The sequence below is a fragment of the Scyliorhinus torazame genome, chromosome 3 (assembly GCF_047496885.1).
Source record: "Scyliorhinus torazame isolate Kashiwa2021f chromosome 3, sScyTor2.1, whole genome shotgun sequence".
Lineage (NCBI taxonomy): Eukaryota > Metazoa > Chordata > Chondrichthyes > Carcharhiniformes > Scyliorhinidae > Scyliorhinus > Scyliorhinus torazame.
The window spans coordinates 276,337,093-276,362,002 of NC_092709.1; the positions used below are offsets into that span (position 1 = coordinate 276,337,093).

Consider the following 24,910-nt stretch of genomic DNA (forward strand, 5'->3'; position numbering starts at 1 on the left):
GTGCAGACTCGATGGGCCGAATGGCCTCCTTCTGCACTGTAAATTCTATGAAAGTCCCCAGCTGTTGATGGACTTATCTTAGGGCCGTAAAATAAATGTTTGCTGAGATGGTAGATGCATTAATTATAATTTTGCAAAATTCCCTAGATTCTGAAAAGGTCCCATCAGGTTGGAAAATAGCAAATTCAAGAAAAGACACAAAGCAGGAAACTACAGTATTAGGTCAGTATTAGGGAACCTTTTGGCATCTATTATGAAGGAGGTTGCAGCAAGACTCTTTGAAAAACTCAACGCAGTCAAGCAGAGTCAGCATGGTTTTGTGAAAGGGAAATCGTGTTTGATCAACTTATTAGAGTTCTTTGAGGAAATAACAAGCAACATGGATAGAGGTAATCCTGTGAATATGCTCGACTACGATTTTCAGAATGCATTTGACCAGGTGCCACATCAAAAGTTACTACGCAAACTAAGAGCATATGGTCTAGGGAGTAACGTATTAGCGTGGATAGAGGATCGGTTAGCTAACAAGATGCAGAGAGTAGATATAAATAGATAATTTTGGGTTGACATGATGTAACGAGTGGCGCACAATGGTTAGCACTGTTGACTCACAGCTCCGGGTGACTGCCTGTGTGGAGTTTGCACTTCCAAGGGCCGGTGCAGACTTGATGGGCTCACTGGCCTCCTTCTGCACTGTAAATTCTATGCTCTATGTGTCACAAGGATCAGTGCTGAGACCTCAACTATTCACAATTTATATCAATGACTTGGATAAAGGGACCATATCATTGTTGCTAAATTTGCTGATGACACAGAGGTAGATAGAAAGGTGAATTGCAAAGAGGGCAGAAGGTGTCTGCAAAGGGACATAGATAGCTAGATACGTTTGACAGATGGAGTATAATCTATGAATATGTAAACTTGTCCCCTTTAGCAGGAAAAATAGAAAAACTGTATGTTATTTAAATGGAGAGAGATGCAGAACTCTGAGGTACAAAGGGGTCTGGGTGTCCTAGAACATGAATCAGGAAAAGTTAGTCTGCAAGTGATTAGGAAGGCAAATTGAATGTTGTCATTTATTGCAAGGGGAATGGAATATTAAAGTAGGCATGTTTTGCTGCCTTTTTACAGAGTGTTGGTGAGACCACTTCCAGTTTTGGTGTCCTTATATAAGAAAGGATATATGTGTTGGAAACAGCTATAGTTCAGAGAACGTACACTCTACTGATAACCAGGGATCAGTAGGGGGTTGTTATGGTTGGACAGGCTGGGTCTACATTCATTGGGGTTCAGAAGATTGAGATGTGATCTTATCGAAACATGTAAGATCCTGAGGGGACTTGACAAGGTGCATGCTGATAGGATGTTTCCACTTGTGGGGGAGACTAGAACTAGGGAAGTTTAAAATATCAGTGACCGTCCATTTAAGACAGATTTTTCTCTGAGCACTGTAAATCTTTGAAACTCTCTTCTGAAAAAGAGCGGTGGAGGGAGCATCAATTAATATTTCTGAGGCAGAGAGAGATAGATTCTTGACGGGCGGCACGGTGGCTAACACTGCTACCTCCCAGCGTCAGGGATCTGGTTTTGATTCCGACCTTGGGCGACTGTCTGTGTGGAGTTTGCACATTCTCTGTGTCTGCTTGGGTTTCCTCCCAGTCTAAAGACGTGCAGGTTAGGTGGATAATGATCATAATAATATAATCCTTATTAGTGTCACAAGTAGACTTACATTAACACTGCAATGAAGTTACTGTGAAAATCCCCTCGACACCTGTTCGGGTACACTGAGGGAGAATTCAGAATGTCCAATTCACCTAACAAGCACGTCTTTCGGGACTTGTGGGAGGAAACCAGAACACCCGGAGGAAACCCACGCGGACACGGGGAGAACGTGCAGACTCCGCACAGACAATGACCCAAGCCGGGAATCAAACCCGGTCCCTGGCACTGTGAAGCAACAGTGCTAACCACTGTGCTACCTGGATTGGACATGCTCAATTGCCCCATAGTGTCCTAGGGTTAGATGCATTTATGGGGATAGGATGGTGAATTAGGCCGAAGTAGAGAGCTCTTTTGAAGGGTCGGTGCAGACGCGACAAGCCGAATGGCCTCCTTATCCACTGTTGCAATTTTATGATTTTAACAAGAAGGTTTTTGGGCGTGCACAAAATGTGGAGTTGAAGCCAGGCAGTGGCGCAGTGGTATTGTAACTGGACTAGTAATCCTGAGACTCAGGATAACGTTCTGGGGATCTGGGTTCGACTCCCACCATGGCCTGGCTTTTATATATATTGTCATTTGTCAACCGTCAAAATCCTCAAATTCTTCCCTAGCAGTACCCTGGGTGTAGCTACACAAGGACCGCTTTGATTCTGGAAGGTGGCTCATCACCACATTCTCAAGGGCAGTTAGGGATGCGCAGCTAATGCTGGTTTTGCTAGAACTGTGGACATCCGATTAACAAATTTTAAAAAGCCCACTGTTGCAGTCTAAATTCACCACATCAAGAATGACCATTTGAGAAAAAGATACTGAATGGAAGCACCTCACGTCTTCAGGAAAGGAAGGAATAAAATTGGAGGAGGCAAAAGAAAAAACAGAAGGTACTTGATAAGATTTTAATTTGAAAATAGAATTACACCATCTCTCCTTCCCCTCAGCTTCTGGATTTCTTGGGCCTTTCTCCTCTTCCAGATCCAGGATGTTTACCACCTTTACCAAGCCCATCTCCTCCTCGTCTCTTTTTCCTTTGAGTCAGTGCTTCTTCTTTTAAAGAATGTATCCACAAAGCGTCAAAGGACCCAGGAGCCTGATAGCCTGGCTCATTGGCATGCAGAGTGTCTTTAGACAACAGGATGCAAATGGCAGGAAGGTTTCTTTTTACAGTTAAACTATCTAATCCTGCCTCTGAAACAATAGGCTCCCAGAGTTCTTCAACCTGTTTATAAAACAGTTTAGTTATTTGATGGAGGCCTTTTAATCTTCTCTTCATGATTTCCACACAGGTGATTGCTTTGCTGACTGCTTTCCCTGTGCCAGTGAAAAGGATCTCTGTGGTACTGGCTGATTCCATCTTTCCAATGGCATATCCCATGAGATTTCTTATTTTGCTACCTTCCTTTACCTTCATTTCAATTATGTCTTTTGGAAGATTAGCAATTGGGTGCGGACAAGGCAGTTCTGTGATTTTTGTCTTTTGGTAGTTTTCCATTTTTTAAAAACTTCTCGTAATTCTGAGTTGATGGAAATCAGAACCTATAATTGTGAAAGTATAAATATCAATTATTTACAACTGCGAAACTAAGAACTTGGAGAATTCAGTTTGTCTGTCACTCTAAGTTAATGTACAACAGTCAAAATTGCATTCTATTTTTGCCCCTTTCTCAAAAGTGCGAACTCATCCTAAACAGACATTCACAATGCTCCAGCAATTAATTCACGTGGCTATTCCACATGAAACAGCAAGTTGCTGGACAACGAATGCATCGCAGCCAAGCCTCACCTGACATCCATTTATTCCTGTTACAATATAGCAATCAGGTGTGCCAAATGTTCTCCCAGCCTACCTAGGAGATTGAGTGCAACAATACTATCCATACTGCTGCAGGAACAGATCAACATAGACAGCAGACTGAATTCACCCTTTCTGATCTAGTGTTCAGCCACAATCACATGGTGCATACATTCTTTATTGGTAAGAAGTCTTACAACACCAGGTTAAAATCCAACAGGTTTGTTTCAAATCACTAGCTTTTGGAGCACTACTCCTTCCTCAGTGGAATTCCACTGTGTGGCACTACAGTAGCATTGTGTCTATTATTCACATTAGGTCCCTCACATCCAGCCCATAATTTAAATTTTGTGAATGTCAATTGTGCCTCTTCACTATTAGAAAATTGCTATTTTCTAATCGTTTTACAGCCAATCCATTTCCTTTTCATTTCCCCATATCCTACAGAACGACTGAATTTTGCATTCTTTCTATTTTATACAAACAGCTGAGTATGAATTGTCCATCTGCCTTAGCTGGTCACACCCGTGCCTGAGTCAGAATGTCATGTGTCCAATCCCCAATTTCCTATTTCATAGGGTACTTGGGATCCATATTCAAAGAATTTATTGCATACATTGTGTCAATCAATGAACTGGAAGTCTAAATCAGTGTACACAGCAAACAGTCTACAGTCTACTTCGAAAGATTTTCTGCAAAACACAGAAAAGAGAACTCATCAACAAAACTGCAGCAACTCCTCCTGATGCAAGCAGGGTGATTTTGCCAACAAAACAAGTGGAGAATAATTGTGTACAATTACATTTGTAAAGTAGTAAATCCAAGTCACATAACTGTGTTTTACAGGCATGATTGACAGGGAATTACTCAATGATTTTCCATTCTAGCCAGGAATAGTGCTGTCTCTATACAAGGCCACAAATTATAGAATCATAGAATCCCTACAATGCAGAAGGAGGCCATTGGGCCCATTGAGCCTACACTGAACCTCCGAAAGAGCATCCTCCCTGGCCCACTACCCTGCCCTATCCCCCTAACCCCACCTAACCTTTGGACACTAATTTAGCATCGCCAATCCAGATATAAGAGAGCGCCCCTCCTCTCTGACATAGGGGAATGGAATCCTTTACCACAGAGAATCAATCAGGGCCTTGATTTGTTTTATCCAAAAGACAGCATCACTGACACCCTCAGAACCTCATAGGAATGTTAATCTAGCCATTATGTTCCAATCATTTGAGTGAGACTGGAACCCACATCCTTCTGACTCCGAGATTGAGCCATGGTTGGCACTAAAATAAAAGTGGTATGAATACATAGAACTCCATAAGTGCAGAAGGAGGCCATTCAGCCCATCAAGTCTGCACCAACCCTTTGAAAGAGCACTCCAGTCATGTCCAATTCCCAAGTCTACCCCACCCTATCCAAGTAACTTAACCTGTACATCCCTGGACACTAAGGAGCTATTTAGCATGGCCAATCCACCTAACCTGCACATCTTTGGACTGTAGGAGGAAACCAGAGCACCCTATGGAAACCAATGCAGAAACAGGGAGAAAGTACAAGCTCCACACAGGCAGTGAGTGACCCAAGAGCGGAATTGAACCTGGGTCCCTGGCGTTGTGAGGCAGCAATGCTACCACTCTGCCACCATGCTGCCCTTACTGTTTATCTAAAGTAAGATAAATGTAGGAAATACTCAGCAGATCAGGCTATACATGGAGAAACAGAGTTAACGTTTCAGGTAAATTACCTTTCATCAAAAGTAGCAAAAGTTGGAGATGTAAAACCGGTTTTGAGCAAGTTTAGAGGCAAGGAAAGGGGCAGGTGTGATAGGGTAGTTGGCAGGAGAGATTAAATCCAAAGAGGTGTTGCAAGAAAAAGGGAGTGATATGGTACAAATCAACAAAAGACGGGTCTAGCTAGAGGTGTAAATGGCAACAGCAGAGTTATGACCAGTTTGTGCTGTCTGAAAAAGATGGGAGCAAAGCTTATGATCTGAAATTCATACTGCAAGGTTAGTCCAAAAAAAAATTCCAGTTCACTGAGCTTCATTGGAACAGTGTAGAATGCTGGAGGATAAAAAGTGAAAAGGGGAATTAAAATGACGGTGAACCAATGCTTGTAGACTGAGAGATAGTCCAAAGTGACCACACAATTTGCACTTGAGGACCCTTGTGTGGAGAGCACGACTCATTGTGAGCAACAAGGACAGGATGTAAGTGTTTCACCTGGAAGCAGTGTTTGGGATTTTGGACACTGGCAAGGGGGAGACAGAAGGGTGGATGTTTCATCTCCCGTACTTCCATGGCAAGGTGCAATGGGATGGGGCGACTCAATGGATCAGGATGTCATTTAATCCTTCTTCAGACACATCTTTCGTCTCTTTACATAACCTATTACAATCTCCCTTTAATCTTTCCTGCTTTCACCCCATCACAGACCTTCCTCTTTCTTTCTCTGTCTCTGCTTCAATCCTACTGTGTCTCTAACGTTCCCTACTGCTGATGAAACATTACTTTCCTGGAACATTAATTTGGTTTCTTTCTACCTAAACCTCAAGAGTATTTTCCATTTCGGCAACCAGTCACCATCTGTTGCTGTTCCAGTTACTGGCTGCTTCCCCAGGGTTTCATTCACCTTAATCGAATCCCAGGTTCCGTTCCACTCCGCTCCCCTCGGTCCAACTGCAGGAAACCACTCGTTGCGCATGCGCCCCGACCCCAGCTCCGCGCGCGTCCGTCCCCAGCTCCGCGCGCGTCCGTCCCCAGCTCCGCGCGCGCCCGTCCCCAGCTCCGCGCGCGCCCGTCCCCTTTCGCCCCCAGCTCCGCGCGCGCGCGCGCGTCCGTCCCCTCTCGCCCCCAGCTCCGCGCGCGTCCGTCCCCTCTCTTCCCCAGATCCACACCAACAACGCATGCGTAACCTCGCCCGTTCGCTCCGCGCTGAATCCCGTCCCTCTGATGTTACTTCCTGTGCGCCGAAGGCGGGCCGGAAGTGGTGGTGACAATGGCGGAGCTGGAGAAGCTGCAGAGTCGGCTGGAGAAACTGGAGACTGGGCTGTACGGAGAGAGAACGAGACAGGCTGGCCAGGTAAAGGGGGGAAATTGAGGGAGGCAGGCGTGGCCAGTGAAAGGTAGAGAGGCAGGACGAGTCGGGAGAATGGTCTTGACATGGAGGAATAGTGTGGTTGGGTATCACTACCAGGGAGAAGGGAGCGAGCCAAACACTTGAGGGGGTGAAGTGGAAAGAGAGAGAAGTGAAGTTCGAGCTGGATTGAAATTAAATTGCTTTTTCGAGTAAACAAGCAGATGGGTTAAGGGCTTGCCCTGTCCACTCTGTTCATATTGAAGAAGGAATAACATATACAATGTTTTGTACTCTTCTGTTTGGGGTTAAAGGATAGTTTTTCAGATCGGCAGAAGATGGGAAGTGGGGTCTCCAGGATGAGTGTATTCTTACATTTTTAGATTCTTTCTCTGCCTTGCCATTAAATGTGGATACTCTGGATAGCTAGGTGAAGCTGAAGGTTATTGTGTAATATATCAGAATTTGGTTGAGTTATCTGTTAGATTGGTTGATATAGCCTTGTACTCTTGTGTTTGGTCTGACTCTCATCAGTTTATATGTCAAAAGAAAACACAATTTTGGTCAGGGTGACAGATTTTTGAAACTTAATCATACGTAGTGAAAATGTCTGTGTAACAGCCATTTTCAAGTATGACAGGCTATTTGTTTCTGATGTCATATTTCCAAAATATTTACAATACGAATACAGTAGGAACCATTTAAATTTATTGGAATCACATCCTTTTTCCTTACTAATAATATGCTTATCCCAGGATACTTGTTTATTTCAACACTTGGTATGAATGTAAATATTGGCTGTCGATGTCTATTTTCACTGCTGTAAAAGTCCCTTTCCAGTGATATTAATTTAATGCAAAATCTTGCTCTTGTGTTTATTTTATGGCGCTTCATAGTTACTATGTCGATCTTGCATAGAATGCCACTGCATCATCAGGATCTTAGTCCTGATTGTTTACTGTTTAATGTTCATAGATTTCACAAATCTTGTCAATGTAAATTGCTCCAACTTGCCACAAAAAGTTTCTATATTACTAGTGTCCTCGTCTTACTAAATTGAAGGCTACCAAATATTTTCAGTTCCTCACTGTGCATTGGCAAATAACTCTGATATGTTGTGGATGCTTTCTGAGACTCAGTGCAATGAGAATTTTCCAAATTCTCTTGAAGCTTCTCACGCTCCCTGCTAAATTAATTGCAATCTCGAGTTTGGCTGGACAAGTACAAGTTGGATCATAGATGTGTTGAAGTAACATAGGCTATATTGGAGGATAAGAAATAGGAGCAGCAGCAGACCATATGGAACTTTAAGTCTGCTCCCCTATTTATCACAATCATGGCTGATTTTAGGCCTCAATTCCACTTTCCCTCTGCTCCATATCCTTTGACTCCTTGAGAGATCGAAAAACTATCCTTCCAGCTTTAAATGTACTCAATAATGCAGCATTTGCAGCACTCTGATGTAAAGAATTCCAAAGTTTTACAACCTTTAAGTGAAGTAGTTTCTCCTCATCGCAGGTATCATTTATCCTGAGTCTGTGCCCTGTGTCCTAGGTTCCCCAGTCTACCCTTTTAAGTTTCTTCAACCTGCCACAAATGAAAATCCCTTCTTCCCACACCACTCTTGATTGTATGATTCAATGAGAATGTTTCATTTTTCTAAATTCCAGAGAATATAGACCCTATTAACACAGCCTCTGGCCACAGGACAACCCTCTCATCCCAGGAATCAATCTTCTGAACCTTTGCTGTACTGCCTCCAATGCAATTCCGTCTTTCCTGGAATATTTTTTATTCAAACTTGGTCACCTTGTAACCATACCTTTGTAAAGGCATTTCAGTCAAGTTCATTTCTTTCTTTCTGCTCTAGTTTTGTTTATCTGGTTATGAATGCTTCATGCATTCAGAAAATGAATCTTTTCCATTTGTTTTTTTTAGTTCTTTGTTTGGATCTTATTTGCTGATGTGCTATTACAGTTAGATTCTCTGGCCTTTCTTGTCCACTCTGCTCATCTTTATAGCCAAATTGCCAAACGGCTCAATTTCTCTTCACCTGACCCTCTTTCCCCCTCTAGTAGCGTAATGCCCTATTCAAAGTCTATTGTGCTTCATTTTATATATATATATATATATTTGTCAGTACTCAGATCCCAGCCCAATTCAAGTGGAGCCCATCCTAACAGCTCCCTCTTTCCTGGGTATTGCTGCCAGTGTCCCTTACATTCCATTAATTCTGAAAATAAAGGATTTTGCTAATCTTATTTACAGCTCGCTTGCAGGCTCTTGTGGCCACAGTTAAGTATTGCAGCTTTACAAAATTATATTTATTTGTCATTTTATGATCTTTTCAGCACTTGGATCTTGGAAGTATACCGTAACAAATAATTCCAAAGGAGGAAACTATCTGTGTTTAAGAATGAGAAATCATTCATTAATCACCTTGTAGTGTTATTTGGAGGACTCTGTGAATTTTGAGTCTCAAAATTAATGAAAAGAAAAGGATGAGATCTAGTTTGGTAATATCAACGGTATAATTACTGTAAAACAGTAATTTTGTTAGAGGATTTCCAGCAGAACAGGAGCCCTTTAGAAAGTCAAAATTATAGTACAGAGCTCCATATTTCTTTCAGAGCCATAGAAAATCTTTTTCTATATCTTACTAATAGAATAAATGAACAAAATATTAAAAGAATAAGGATGTAAATAAAATGTGTCCCAACTAAACTTAATGTTACAATCACAGTTGGTGTTAATGTTGAGCAAGCCTGATCTCAGATTGAAATCTGTCTGGCTGATCTGTAATTTGTTTTTGGTAGTGTAGAAATGAGGAGGGATAGCTGCTGAACATAAAAGTACAGGACCTCAGGAGCAATTTTAACAATTTGAAGAATCAATAATCTTTATTAGTGTCACAAGTAGGCTTAAATTAACACTGCAATGAAGATACTGTGAAAATCCCCTAGTCACCACACTCCGGCGCCTGTTCGGGTACACTGAGGGAGAATTCAGAATGCCCAATTCACCTAACAAGCATATCTTTCGGGACTTGTGGGAGGAAACCGGAGCACCCGGAGGAAACCCACGCAGACACCGGGAGAATGTGCCACACAGACACCGGGAGAACGTGCAGACTCCGCACAGACAGTGACCCAAGCGGAGAATCGAACCCGGATCCTTGGTGCTGTAAAGCAACAGTGCTAATCAGTTAAAATGCTTACTAAATAAAAGATAAAACTAAGCACGCAAGATATAAGATACACTTAGAAAAATCTTACAGAACAACTCCAAAATGTTTTATCAAAGGTACGCAATAAAATAGTCTACTGGCCACAGCCCACATAGATTCTTAATCATAATTTCCAGGAAATATTATCCAAGTCGAGAAATTGATTCTATTTTAAACAGAAGTACAATCCACAACTTGCCAGAGTAAATCCACGTGGACTTTCCAAAGCGAGACTCAAAACTAACCTTTTCCCAGGACAAAATAGTTTCCTCGCCCAAAACTGGAGTTGCTTTTCTTCAGGTAAAAAAAATACTTTCACAACGATTACAGCACATTGCAAAGAAACAGGAGGTGGCTTTCAGTGGGGCTTGGCCTCAGCAATTCTGCAGCTAAAGACCCCGTTGTCATAAATATCCTTTTTTACCTCTTTCATCTTAACTTTTCATAGTCTTGAAATATCTATTTTTAAAACTTGGGTTCCTTTCATAAGTTCATAAGATATAGGAGCATATAGGAACAGAATTAGGCCATTTGACCTACCAATTCTGCTCCACCATTCAATCACGGCTGATCTCATCCTGGCCTTAACTCCACCATCCTGCCCATTCTCCATAACCCTTCAACCCATTACCATGTTCCAATTTCACCTCTATTTCAGGTTGATGAAATTTAAAAGCCTGCTCTTGTTTGCTCACAAATCTCCTCTAAAATGGTAATGTTTTTAATCATCTTTGACTCCTTTGATATGCAACAACTTGACACGATGGACCAAAGGGCCTCTTTCTGTGCTCCATGACTCTATGAACTGCACATCAATTTCAACACTTATCCCCAAATGCCAATTTCAAATTTACTGTTTACTTGCAATTTAAAACCCACGAGAAGGCCTCATTAAATAATAATACAATAAGATAACACTTTTAGCCTTTCATTTCTTAGACTCTACAGACAATCAAAATACAATAATCTCTTCCTTGATAAACAAAATGCAGACACAGTTTTACCCTTGCCTACACAGAATATATACGTAAACATAGAATAGAAATATAAAAGTATACACATATCATAGAAGCAGAGGCAGGCCGCTAGTTTCTTCTAATGTGCACACTTCTGCTCTCATCCTCTTCCCCTCCTTCCCAGAGCCACAATAAGGTTGCCCATGTCCTTACCCTCCATCCCACCATATTTAATGCATCCTCTGCCATTTCTCTCACATCCAGTGAGATGCCCCTACCAAACATATCTTCATCTCTGCTTTCAGCTTTGCAATAGGGCTGTTCCCTCCATGACACCCTGGTCCACCCTTCAGTCACTCTCATCATATGGCACCTTTTCCATGCAGCTATGGGAAATACAACACCTGCCCTTTTACCTCCTTCATTTTTACCATTCAAAGCCCCAAGTACTCCTCCACGTGAAACTGTAATTTACTTGTTATTAAAATCAGAATGCTATGCTCACTGCTCAAGATATGTTTCCCCCTACATTGGGGAGACCAAACACAACTGGGTGAATGACTACTTTGCGGAACTTTTCCACTCCGTTTGCAATCTTGACCCTGAATTTTCCTGTCCCCTGTCATTTCAATTCTCTATCTTGCTCCTCAACTGTCCTTGGCCTGCTGTAGTATTCTGCTGCAGCCCCGACAAACAGCTTCGCACTGTACAGCCTTCTGCACTCCAGTATTTGAACAATTTTAGATCATGACCTCATGCTCCATTGTTTTCCCTGGTTTGTTTTCACCTCCTAATCCATTGACTTTACATTTGGGTGCCTGCTAACACACCCCGTCTAAACCCATCTTTTTGTTCTTAACTTGTCCCATTGCCACTTCCTTTGACTTTTCACAATGAAACGGGTTTGGCAGTTATTCTGCCCTTTCCGCCAACCTATCACAGACCAAAGACGTTTGGAAGAAGAATCATATCAGATTCAACGTGAACTCCGTTTCTGTCTTCACAGATGCTGACAAACCTGTTGCGTTTTTCCAGCGTTTTATGTTTTCTATCACAGACCTTACCCTTCTACTCAATCTGCCCCCTTTCACTTGCTCAAAACTTGTTATATTTCTAACTTACCCCAGTTCTGTGGAAAGCTCACAGAGCTGAAACGTTACCTCTGTTTTTCTCTCCTCTAATGTTGAGTATTCCCAGCTTTTCCTGTTTTTGTTTCAGATTTCCAGCATCCACATTTATATAATAGGCCATAAGACAACTTGAGTCTTTGTTATTCACTACGATGATAGCTGATTTTCTACCTCAATTTCACTTCCCACCATATCTCTCGACTGCCGTTGAGCTAGTGCAGTTGGAGAGGGGTGGGGCGGATTGGTTGGAATTTGGTTTTGGGAAAACATCAGTCTTGGCTTTTTGACTAAAATTACAGGGAAAGCCTAGATTTGAGAAGAGTGAAAAATAATTTTGACCCAAGATGTACTGTGCGATTATTCTTCCTGTATGCTTTTGTTCCCCAGTTTACAGATGCTGTTGTAAAAGTCCAGGCTTCTCTGGGGAATATTTCCAGCAAAAGAGAGAGGATAAAAACTTTGTATAAAAAGAGTAAGTACAGACAACTCAGTTCAAAGCAAGGTTAAGCTATTTTGACTGCACTTGTGTTAGAAGGTACATTTTTCACATGTTTATCTTGTCTGTAAACATTTTTCAAGTTTTTTTTCCACCCTTCATTTTAAAATTTCAAATATTTATGCTTAGAAAAGAATCTCCAGATCCACGTTAAAAAATAAAGTTTTTTTTTGTTTTGAAGCTAAGGTGGAAAGCAATGGATACACTGCAGGACACCGCCTGAGTTTATAAAGAGTAAATGAAAAGAATTAAGAAATCATGAAGAGGTAAATTAAGAAATAGTAGGCACAAAGGGCAATGCAAAGAAGTTCCATAGTTTTGAGATCCTGCGGGGAAAAAAATTGGGAGTCTGTGTGGTTGAATGGTGTTAGTCCCCTTAGACACAAAACCAGTATTGGCCGGTTTTAGCCTTTGTAGAGAATTGACTATTGGGGACTGAACGATTCGGGACAGCTTTAGCAGTGGAACAGATGCTGAAAACCTGTTTTAAATCAGGAGTTAGTACATCTAAGAGCAGTAAATTAAAGAGGGTTATGGTTGGTGCCATCAAAGGTAAGATTTGGGTGTTGTCAGACTTGCTAGAGGTGTGAGGAACTGTATCTACTTGAGTCAAATAGATTGGATAAACCTACTAAGTGGCACTATTACAAACAAGAAAGGTGAAATACCTTCATGATATTGCGAAGGAAGCGATCTTAGCAATTGAATTCTTGTAGGATTCCTCATGGCAAATTCAGGAGGGAACTGCGGATACAGTAAAGGTTATAAATGTTCAGTTAATGCATAATGCAGTTGACTCGAAAGTCATATGTCAAAATGAATATATCTTTAATCCAACACCGTACAAGGCATCTCCGAGACTGGACATTTCAGGATTCACTCGCTGCTCAAAGAAACAGGAGCTAATGTGAACAGGTTCTCTTTGTCCACCTTTGTCTAAACCTGTCAACATTTTGTGCATCTCTATTGGACCTCCCTTCTACCTATGTTGCTCAGGAGAACAACCACAGCTTCTCCAATCTAACCTTGGATTGTCGCCAAAAGCCAATTTCCCTCATCCCTGGAACTGTTCTGGTCTCCTCTGCTCCCTTGTCCATCACCTTCACCCTATAACCTCTGCTGTTTAGCACCCCCATCTGAACTCTCTGTGTACTCCCTTTCCAATTGGTGACATTATCTGGGTATCACTCCAAGTGTCATCATTCTTTGTCTCCAATGCTGAATATTGGTTTAAGATTGGCACACACCCTGAAGACTTTTACACTTCCTACTCTTTATCTCTATCAATTTATTATCCTGGACACACTCAGCCTGTGAGGTGGCAAACTCTTGGAACATACAATCAGGAAATTCTCACCCTTCCTGTGACTCCCATCTGGAATTTGGAAATCTTAAACTTGCACTCAGTCAGTTGTTTGTAGACACTTCCCACATATGGGACTGGATTCTCTGCCCCGCCGTGCCACTTTTCTGCCTCGACCCACCGGTAAGATTCTCCGTTACGCCGGCCGGTCAATGGGGTTTCCCATTGTGGGGCAGCCCCACGCTGTCGGGAAACCCCCGGGCGCCAACTAAACTGAGAATCCCGTCGACGGAGAATGCCACCCATGGTCTCCCAATGCGCATAAAGTGACCTGAAGTTCCCATATGGCACAGGAATTGCAACAAAAGTTTCAGCTATCTATCCATGATCTGAAGGTGAAATAAATCTTCATTCCTTCTTTTAGAATATAGTTAACACCTTGTTTAAAACCTTTTGCTTCATAATAGCCCTTTTAGTAGAGTTCTGATTTTTCACAGGATACTATAAAAAGTTTTTTTTTGCAGTTTCAACACTAATACTTTGTGGTTCAATGTAGAACAACAATTTATCTTAAAATAACCTCTGGAAACCTATTTTTATTGTGCAATGCATATTGCAGCTTAAATGTTTTATTACAACAGTTCAAATAGTGGTGTAACAGTTGTAATGTTTGGGACCTCGTCTTCATGTTTAGACATGCACATTATAAGTTAATTTTGCTCAATTTGGAATTTATTTTGAAGTTTTTGCACTTTGATGCAGGATTTTCGGGAGGTATAAGAAGCTGCTGTTGCACATTTTTGGTCTGTGTTATTTGTGGTCTGAATAAATTTGAGGGACTTAATGGCATTCTTCTGTTGCTTTGGTCACCTAGTAACATTTGTTCAGCGAAGCAAATTAAGTTATAGCTTTAAGTTACAATATGTAATTGAACAGGTAACTTTTCAACTATGCCTTGTTGCCTCTAGTGGAAGAGTGTATATGCAAAATCTTGGCTATTCCACTGTTGGCTTTTGGGTGTCTTTGTAAGGTTTGATCACACTTCTTTGTTCTGTTTTGACAACATCTTTGTTTCTGGAAACCAAGATAATTTTGTTACAACTTTCGGCAGAATACAAATGTTTTTTATCTTTTCGCTTCAATATAAGAATTTAACTATTTTAGTTTTTCTATATTTTCAGTTGAAGATCTGATAAAGTACTTGGACCCTCAATACATTGACAGAATTGCTGTCCCGGATGCCATGAAACTAGAGTTCATCCTAGCAGGTAACTATGCTCGCAGGTATCAGTAACTACGTCAGAAAAGTTAAATTATATAGAAATAATACTTCTTAAAATCGATCTTCTTTTCAAGATTGGAGGTATATTTTGAGAGAAGAAACAGGTACAGAAAGAAAATTTCTAAAGCACATTTAAAACTTTTTAAAAAGTGTAAAAGTACTTCACCATTTTTTTAATTCATTCACAGGATGTGGGTATTGCTGGATGGGCCAGCATTTATTGTCCGATCTATAATTGTCCTTGAGAAGGTGGTGATTTGCCTCCTTGAACCGGGGTAGTCAATGTGGTGAACACCAGGTATTGGTGTTCCCATGCATCTGCTACCTTTATTAAAGCAAATTACTGCGGATGTTGGAATTTGAAACCAAAGGAGAAAATGCTGGAAAATCTCAGCAGGTCTGGCACCATCTGTCGGGATAGAAAATAGCTAACGTTTCGAGTCCAGATGACCCTTTGTCAAAGCTTTGACAAAGGGTCATCTGGATTCGAAACGTTAGCTCTTTTCTATCCCTACAGATGCTGCCAGACCTGCTGAGATTTTTCAGCACTTTCTCATCTGCTACCTTTGTCCTTCTCGGTGGGAGAGGTCACGGGTTTGGAAGATGGTGTTGAAGGATCCTTGGTGAGTTGCTGCAGTGCATCTTGTAAATGGTACATGCTGCTGCCACTGTGCATTGGTGCTGGAGGAAGTGGATGTTAAAAATAGGGGATGTGGTGCCAATCAAGCATGTTGCTTTGTTCAGGGTGGTGTCCCAGGACAGAGACAATTGATCCCCAATTGCCAAAACCATCTTCCTTTGTACTCGGTATGATTACAATCAGTGCAGTTTCTGGAGTTTCTCCCAAATTCCCATTTACTTCAGTTTTGTTAGGGCGCCTTGATGCCCCACTCTGCCAAATGCTGCATTGATGTCAAGGGCAATCACTCACCGCAGCTCTTAAGTTCATCTTTGTCCATGTTTGGACTGAGGGTGTGATCAGGTCATGAGCTGAGCGGGTCTGGTGGATCTCAAACTGAGCATCAGCGAGCAATTTATTGCTGAGTAGGTGTCGCTTGATACATCGCTGACACTTCCCATCACTTTATTGATGTTCAAGAGGAGGCTGATGAGGCATTAATTTGCTGTGTTAGATTTGTCTTGCTTTTTGTGGAAAAGATGGAACTGGGCTATTTTCCACATTGCTGGATGGGTGCCAGTGTTGGACCTGTACTGGAACAGCTTGACTAGGGGTGCAGCAAGTTCTGGAGCACAGCTCTTAAGTACAATTGCCAGAATGTTGTCAGGGCCCATAGCCTAATGTCCTTTCTTTACCTGGTCTGGCCTACATGTGACTTAAGACCTGCAGCAATGTGGTTGACTCTTAAAAGCTCGCAGAAATGGCCGAGCAAGCCACTCAATTGTATTAAACTGCTACAAAGGAATGAAACCAGACGGGCCACCCAGCATCGACCTCATCATTGCTGCCCCCCCCAAAGTGCTCCTCCATGTTGAACACCACTTGGAGGAAGCATTGAGGGTGGCAGAATGTACTCTGGGTGGGGGACTTCAATGCTCATCACCAAGAGTGGCTCGGCAGTACCACCCTTGACTGAGCTGGCCGGGTCCTACAGGACATAGCTGCTAGACTGGTACTGTGGCAGGTGTTGAGGGAACATCATACTTGACCTCATCCTCATCAACCTACCTGCCGCAGATGCATATGTCCATGACAGTATCGGTTGGAGTGACCACTGCACAGTCCTTGTGGAGACATAAGTCCCATCTTCACATTGAGCATATCCTCCATAGTGTTGTGTGGCACTACCATCGCACTAAATGGGATAGACTTCAAACAGATCTAGTGACTTGGCATCCATGAGGTGCTGTGGGACATCAGCTGCAACAGAATTATAATCAACCACAATCTGTAACCTCATGATCTGGCATATCCCTCACTATACCATTACCACCAAGTCAGAAGATCAATCCTGGTTCAATGAAGAGTGCAGGAGAGCATGCCAGGCATGCTTAAAAATGAGGCTTCAACCTGTTGAAGCTACAACACCGGTCCATGGATGATATGCGTGTCAAACATCATAAGCAGCAAGTAATAGACAGAGCTAAGCTATCTAAGCACTGATGTCCTGCCACATCTAGCTGTGAATCCTGGTGGACGATTAAACAACTCTCTGGGGGAATGGGGCACCACAAATAACCCCATCCTCAATGATGGAGGAACACAGCACAAATATGCAAAAGACAAGGCTGAAGCATTCGCTACAATCTTCAGCTAGAAGTGCCGCGTAGATGATCTATCTCGGTCTCCTCTGGAGCTCCCCGGCATCACAGATGTCCGTCTTCAACCAATACGATTCACTCCATGTGATATCAAGAAACGCTGAAGGCACTGGATACTGCAAAGGCTATGGGCCCTGACAGTATTCCGGCAATAGACCTGAAGACTCCACAACTTGCCGCACCCCTAGCCAAGTTGTTCCAGTACAATTACAACACTAGCATCTACCCAGCAACGTGGAAAATTATCCAGGTGTGTGTCTCTGCTATACAGTAAGATCCCCTCCAGCCTGTTCTGCTATACAGTAGAAATTAGGCTGATCTTTGACTTCAACTTCACTTATCCGCCATATCCCCACATCCCTTTATTCACCCATTATTTAAGAAATAACTCTATCTTGAAAATGTTAATTAAGTGTGAGCATCCTCGGCTTTCTCAGGTAGCGAATTTCAAAACTTCGCAATTCTCATCTGAAACCTCAATGACTAAGGTTCTTGTTCTGAAAACATTACTGCTAGTTCTAACAACTGCCAAGCCCCTTAAGAATGTCATAAGAATCAATGTTCATTGTAGGAGATTCATGTCCTATTTGAGGCTGTACAATCAGTAAATACAATATGCGACTATGGACAGGATTACTATGAACCAGTAAGATCCTTTTAGCATGCTGTGGAGTATTTGGGAGAAATTTCTTAACTTTGTTTTCCTTGCACTATAGAGGAACATTTTATCCATTCTCAAGTGCGTCTTTTAGAATCTGTGAAAAAGCATCAACCATATCTTGAGAGTGAGCACATTAAAGGTAAGTTCGAGCAATTATTTGAAAAATGATCTTGTCCAAACCTTTCCAGTTGCAATCTTTCCTTTTAATATTGCCTGGTTAAATAAATCTCTTATTTTCTTTACTGTCACATGCGCACTAGTTTAGAACTACAATTTAAAGATGTTACGACACCCTGGGCGAGGGTGCAGCTAATTCCTGTCCCACTTGATCTGGAGTCACAACATAGTTGAATTAACCAATAATTCTTAGAAAAACACCCTCAGTCTTTGGCCCTTGGCTGCCCAATAATTACAGTCACCAAGTATGTAAACATAAACACAATTACTTTCTCTTTATAACAAGAAAAAACTATAATAATCTTTCATAGTGTCACAAGTAGGCTTGCATTAACACTGCAATAAAGTTACTGTGAAAATCCCCTAGTCGCCACATTCCGGCGCCTGTTCGGGTACACTGAGGGAAAATTCAGAATGTCCAATTCACCTAACAAGCATGTCTTTCGGGACTTGAGGGAGGAAACCGGAGCGCCCGGAGGAAACCCATGCAAACAGTGGGAGAACGTGCAGACTCCGCACAGACAGTGACCCAAGCCGGGAATCGAATCCGGGTCCATTGCGCTGTGAAGCAACAGTGCTAACCACTGTGCCTCCGTGCTGCCCTAATGAAATATGCAGCAAATGCAACAGGCTAACTCTCATCTAATTCCTAATCCCCCATTTAATTTGCCCCGATCCTCTATATAAATATATATATATAAATATACATATATAATATATATTTTTTATATATATATATATATATATATATATATATATATATATACACACACAACCAAGACAGACAAACTCAGAGGAGTGAAAATAATAAGTAAAAGGAAAACAGTCTTTGTTTCAGTCTTTAAGCAGATCTTCCTTCAAAGTAAGCTTTCAAATCCAGGTCTCTATTTGCAGCCTGTAATGGTTTCAATGTAGATTCATTCAGGTCTCTGCAGTTTCAGAAATACAGCAACTCAGCCTTCTGGAGAGAGTGAAGAGAGCAGGTCCTTTCACCTGTGTGTCCAGGATTTAAACTGAGTTCCTTGGGTCTCTGAAAATCATTCTAGTCGAATAGGACCCAATCGCCACCTATTAGCGGGCAGAAACTGCCTTTTGGCCTATTTATTGGCCACTAGTCAACCAATCGAACTGAGTCTCACCCCATCTCACAGGTGCTGAAAAGTCTGGGTCTTTCTGTCCAAAGCTAGTAGAGTGTTCTCTGTTGTAACTTTTGAATTCCTCATTCTTTCTGCTGCTTGACTTCAAGATACATGTTATCCATGGGTCAAAAATGATAACGGCAAAAATAAAAAAGGGGAAATAAGGGAATCAGCAGGAAGGACCGTTACAATGTGGAAAGTTTAGTTATCACCGAAACTGCCCTCACCCTCTCCCACCCGACCCTTCAGCCTCCTGCCTCCCCAACATCCTCTTGCTCTCATTTCCACACCCTCATTGCTGTGAATATCTGGGGGTAAAGTCTCCTAAACATCACAGGATATAAATGTGTATATTATGCAAAAAATCCAACTTGTTGTTTGGTATTTCTGCAGCTGTTCCAAACTACTCTTCAAAGGTCCAAGCACTGACCCAGGTTCAAATTCAGGAGCAGGTACTTACTGTATCCACTGCAAATATTTAGCATTTTTCAAAACACTTATTGTATAGCATGAATTTTAGTGATCAATTAGAATTAAATTGTGGTATAGTAAACTTTCTTGTCTGTTTTTTAAATCTTATTCAATTTCTTTTTAAAATAATGTAAATTGAACCAAATTAGTCATATAATTTGCCGGTTCTTTGATAATTTTATTTTAATCAGTGTAGATACGAGTTTTTAATTCCTCTGTAATACATTTTTTTCTCGTTTTTATGTAGGATCAATGTAATGCAATCACAGAAGATGTAAGCAAGATGCTTGATGAATATAACAAAATGGTATCCTTTGGTTTCTACAATCCACATGTTCATGTGGGGGTCTCGTATGTCATTTGTTTAGAATGCTTCTTCATTCAATCCGGTAACATTAACTCCTCTGCGGTTTGAAGGAGTCCTGGCTGCCCCTTCATGAGCAACTGATGTAGTTTGGGAGATTGTAGGGCGGGGATGGATTTTTCTTAGTCCCATACCTGTCTTGAACTTGTAACTTCACATTTCTTAGACTTATGGCAACCTTGAGGTTGTTTTGGGTTCTGGTAAGAGATTGATCATCCTATGTTTTATACTCAGGTTGAAATATTAGAGTTTAGAAAAAAAAAGTTTACCTCAACTCCACAGTACTGGAGTTATTTTCCCCTTCACCTAACTCCAACTTTTTATGCATGGCATTTTTAAATTTCCATACCCATCAACATGTAACTAATTTGGAAATTAATATCTCAATAACTTATTTCTAGATGGTTGTGAATATATATTTCTATGGTTCTGTTAACCAGTTGGAATGCAAAGCAGCAGCTGGCATAGGCACCTCAAATGGGAAATGATGGACGGGATTCTTTGTAGGCTCAAATTTCAATGATTCTCACTGGCAGATATGAGACAAAATTAAAGATGTGTTTGAGCTTTGGCCCTGATGGCAGGCAGTATCGTTTCAAATGTCTGTTGATGATACCACCTTTAATGAATATGTCCTTCTGGCAAACCTCAACATCAAATTGGAGTTAGCATGTTTTCTCTTTTTGGCACTATTCATGCTGAATCACATTCATAAGTGAGGAACATATTTCATCATCATGGTTTATTGAGTGTTGGAGTAAACATTTGAAGTTTAAAATTCAAGTACTTTTAAGATTCTACAGATACCTTCACCTTAACAGTGACCCTCAGATTCTACTCCTCTCAAAGCAGTTTGTTCAGTGGGAAGAACTCCTAACCAAGCTTGAAGCTGCAAAACAAATAAAGCCGCTTTCTGACTAATATCACATAGCATGTGAGGATCAAAATGTTATGTGGTAGTGGAACAAACCATTCCTTTTGCTATCTATATAGTATTGTATATGTAACTAGTAATATTGGAAATAATATTGTTTGAAAATATATTCCCTACAGTGAAATATTTTAAAATCTGAAATGGGAGAACTAGCATTGTATGATAGTAATCAGAGTGGCAAGGTGAATATCCCAATCGAGTGTCACACTTCTAGGTTTACATTCTAATATTTAAAACTTAAACTGGTCATAAAATGTAATTTTATTCATTTTGAAAAAGAACTGGTTATTCACATTTGCGAATAATTGCTATTCTTTTAGATTTTAAAGATTGGGTGATGAGTACAGATATGATGCAAAGCTTTTTGTGCAACCTATGTAACATAGAATTTTTGAACTTTACTATTTCACTGGATTAATTCGTCAAGAGGATTGTACATGCATATCCTGAATCCTTATCTGTTTTGTGCATACTTTGATAATTGAGTGTGTTCTGTGAGAACCACGTACAATGGTACGGACGGGGAATGAACAAAAGTTCCAGTTGTGGACAGACAGACAAGAAGGTTCGACTGAATATAATTTGAAAGGGTGTTGGTTTTGTGCTGAGCACAGCATCAGCAGGTTGCATCAAATGCTTCCTCTTAAAATCTTGAACAAAAATAGTTAATTAAATCACTTGGTAATGCCAGGAAAGGCTTGACTTTGAATTAACCACTCAATCAAGAGATTCCATATTGCCCACTCCCTGAGTAAATCCGGACGGTTTAAAAGCCATCTGCATCTGACGTATCCGGGCAGTTTTCCATCCGACTGGGAACTAGCCCTAACTTTGCTCAGATTCTGAGATCAGAGCAGGCATTCTCTTAAGTAGCAGTCACAGGCTAACATGAAACGGTCCTATTTTAAATTAGGCCTGTAGGAAAAATGAAATTAATCCAATCTTACTGTGATTGATACATCTAGTGTTTCCCATTAAGATAAAAACATTAAACGCTTGTGAAGTGGTTATGACCAACACAGTCTAGCATTAAATAAAGCAAATAAATATACAATAACTAAACCAAATCATTATAATAATTGCATGAATCCCAGTGGTCGTTGAGGAATTCTGTTCACTGAATCCACTGGATTGCCGTGTCTCCTTTTACTAGGTTATTACAAGAGTTTGAGACAGTAAACCATGAGGTGTCCATTGAGCTTGTAGGTGCTGCATGTTGGCACCTTAAAACCGTCTGGGAGGCTTTTGCCTCCCTGCTTTGTTCTTCCTCTTTCCCCTGTACCCATACCATCCATTAAAACAGAAAGTATGATAAAATGGATGAAGACGTATTCAAGGTGCAAAGGAGTGGTGCCATAGTGGGATGCCAGTCCCCTAGCAACTGGAGCCTTACGTTAAAACCAACTTTCCTTCTTTATTGTTTTGGAGTTTATTTTATGTTTGGATCATTTTTTTTATTTATTAAAGAATATTGTTACTGCTGCTTCCAAGACTTCTCATTTCTGAATAAATAAATATTAGGTAACGTGCGAACTGCGATAAAGTGTGAACTGCAATGGCAAGCGTTAACATTTAAATTATAACAAAGCTGCCAACTCTGGTTATCCCTACACCCCCAATGATGTATGCAAGGATAATTTGTAGTGGGTGCAGTTAGTGGTGAGTTTCATCTTGGACCTGTAAGCTTGTGAGTCAATCTGGGCCTGCGAGAACCATTTAGGTGGCGGGGAAATTAGAAATTTCCTCTTTGATCTGAAAGATGATCAAATAAGTTACAGGAGATCACCGTGATTGTGAATAACACCCCCCCCCCCTCCCCCGTGGCCCCCATGACCCACCTTTAAAAAATATATATATATTCTTTCAAAGAGTGGGCTTCACTAGTTAGGCCAGCTTTAATTGCCCATCCCTAATTCCCCTTGGGGAGGTCGTGTTGAACCGCCATTAATCGCTGCAGTCCCTGAGATGTAGGTACACCAATTGTGCTGTTAGGAAAGGAGTTCCAAGATTTTGACCAGGCGAGAATGAAGGAACGGCGATATGGTTCCAAGTCAAGATGGTGACTGGCTTCGAGGGAACGTGCAGATGATGGTGTTTCCATGTTTCTGCTGCCCCTTGTACTTCTGGATGGTAGAGGTCGAGGGTTTGAAAAGTTATTTTAAAGAAGCCTTTGTAAGTTGCTGCAGCACATATTATAGTTGGTACACACTGGCGCCACCGTGTTGGTGGGTGGGATGCCAATCAAGCAAGTTGTTTTGTCCTGGATGGTTCTTGGAGTTGCACTTATTTAGGCGAATGGGGAGTATTCCATCAACATCCTGATTTGTACCTGTAGATTGTGGACAGACATTGGGAAATCAGGAGGCAAGTTACTCTGCAAAATTCTCAGCTTTGACTTGCCCTTGTAGTTGCAGTATTTATATGGCTGGTCCAGTTCAGTTTCTGGTCAGTGATAATCCCCAGGATGTTTATAGTGGGGGTCTTGGCAATGGTAATGCTATTGAATGGCAAAAAAATAATGTTATATTCTCTCTTGCTAGAAATGGCCATTGGATGGCACTTGTGTGGCACGGATGTTACTTAGTAACCCAAGCCTGAATATTGTCCAGGTTTTGCAGCATATGTTCCTTGTCCACTTGTGGTACCACTTTCAAAGATCTGTGGACCTGTATGCCCAGATCTCTCTGACTTTCTATATTCCTAAGAGTTTTGCCATTTATGGTATATTTCCCCTCTGTTAGACCGACCAAAATGCATTACCTCACATTTGTCCGGATTAAACTCCATTTGCCATTTCTCTGCCCAAGTCTCCTACCTATTTCTGTCCTGCTGTATCCTCTGACAATCCTCAACACTATCTGCCACTCCACCAACCTTGGTGTTATCCGCGAACTTACTAATCAGACCAGCTACATTTTCCTCCAAATCGTTTGTGTATAGTGCAAACAACAGAGGCACCAGCACTGTTCACTGTGGAACACCAATAGTCAAAACGTTTTGAGTCATGAATGGTGCTAAACATTGTGCAAGCATATGCAGACATTCCCATTTCTGACCTTATGATAGAAGGAAGGTTATTATTGAACAGCTGAAGATGGTTGGGCCGAGGACAAGACCCTGAGGTCCTCTTTCAGTAGTGTTCTGGGTCTGAGACAATTGGCCTCAAACAACCACAAACATCTTCCCATATCCAGTTCTGATGATCACTTTCAACTCCTCCAGATCATGTATGAATATTTGTGATGAACCCACCGACTGCTTGTCAGCAGCTTGTTCCAATAAACAATACCACCTCCACGATAGTCCTCAATACTGCTACAGCTTTGCGTACTTAGCCCCCTACTGTATTCAATATACACACAACCGTGTGTCAAAATTTGGCTCCAACTCCACCTATGAGTTTTCCGATGACACGACCGTAGTGGGTAGGATCTCGAACAACGATGTGTCAGAACAAAGAACAATACAGCACAGGAACAGGCCCTTCAGCCCCCTAAGCCTGCACCATTCATGATACCACCCTTGGCCAAAGTCCTCAGCACTTTCTCGTGCCATGTCCCTCTATACCCACCCTATCCATGTATTTGTCGAGATGCCTTTTGAATGCCGTCAATGTATCTGCTTTTACAGCTTCCCCTGGCAGTGCGTTCCAGGCACTTGCCACCCTCTGTGTAAAAAAAAAAAAAAAAAAAAAACGTGCCGCGCACATCTCTAAACCTTGCCCCATGGACCTTAAACCTATGCCCCCTGGTGATTGACCACTCCACCCTGGGAAAGAGTGCCTGCCCATCCACTCTACCCATGCCCCTCATAATCCTTTAGACCTCTATCAGGTTGCCCCTCAACCTCTGTTGTTCTAATGAAAACAGTCCGAGTCTATTCAACCTCTCCAC

General features: G+C 41.5%; 2 protein-coding genes across 3 annotated transcripts; one reads left to right on the forward strand and one right to left on the reverse strand.

Annotated features, from left to right (window-relative positions):
• Nucleotides 1-2,607: 2,607 nt before the first annotated feature.
• Nucleotides 2,608-6,299, reverse strand: rpp25l (ribonuclease P/MRP 25 subunit-like). The gene is made up of 2 exons (XM_072497268.1): nucleotides 6,155-6,299; nucleotides 2,608-3,258 (listed from the first exon to the last, which is right to left on the reverse strand). Exon 2 carries the CDS (start codon nucleotides 3,212-3,214, stop codon nucleotides 2,660-2,662), a length of 555 nt encoding a protein of 184 aa, XP_072353369.1. The 5' UTR covers nucleotides 3,215-3,258; nucleotides 6,155-6,299; the 3' UTR covers nucleotides 2,608-2,659.
• Nucleotides 6,300-6,450: 151 nt separating this feature from the next.
• Nucleotides 6,451-22,500, forward strand: dctn3 (dynactin 3 (p22)). 2 transcript variants are annotated; one of them, XM_072497270.1, is made up of 7 exons: nucleotides 6,451-6,604; nucleotides 12,298-12,382; nucleotides 14,891-14,977; nucleotides 17,988-18,071; nucleotides 19,642-19,700; nucleotides 19,967-20,026; nucleotides 20,905-22,500. In XM_072497270.1, exons 1-7 carry the CDS (start codon nucleotides 6,521-6,523, stop codon nucleotides 20,905-20,907), a joined length of 462 nt encoding a protein of 153 aa, XP_072353371.1. In that variant the 5' UTR covers nucleotides 6,451-6,520; the 3' UTR covers nucleotides 20,908-22,500. The 2 variants fall into 2 exon arrangements, with proteins under 2 accessions (XP_072353371.1, XP_072353370.1); XM_072497269.1 differs by having other exon boundaries at nucleotides 20,915-22,500.
• Nucleotides 22,501-24,910: the final 2,410 nt, after the last annotated feature.

Coding starts and splice junctions, on each gene's coding strand:
- rpp25l (XM_072497268.1), bottom strand. CDS start 3,214: ATGGAAAACTACCAAAAGACAAAAATCACAGAACTGCCTTGTCCGCAC.
- dctn3 (XM_072497269.1), top strand. CDS start 6,521: ATGGCGGAGCTGGAGAAGCTGCAGAGTCGGCTGGAGAAACTGGAGACT. Junction 6,605..12,297: donor GAACGAGACAGGCTGGCCAG/GTAAAGGGGGGA, acceptor TTTGTTCCCCAG/TTTACAGATGCTGTTGTAAA. Junction 14,978..17,987: donor ACTAGAGTTCATCCTAGCAG/GTAACTATGCTC, acceptor CTTGCACTATAG/AGGAACATTTTATCCATTCT.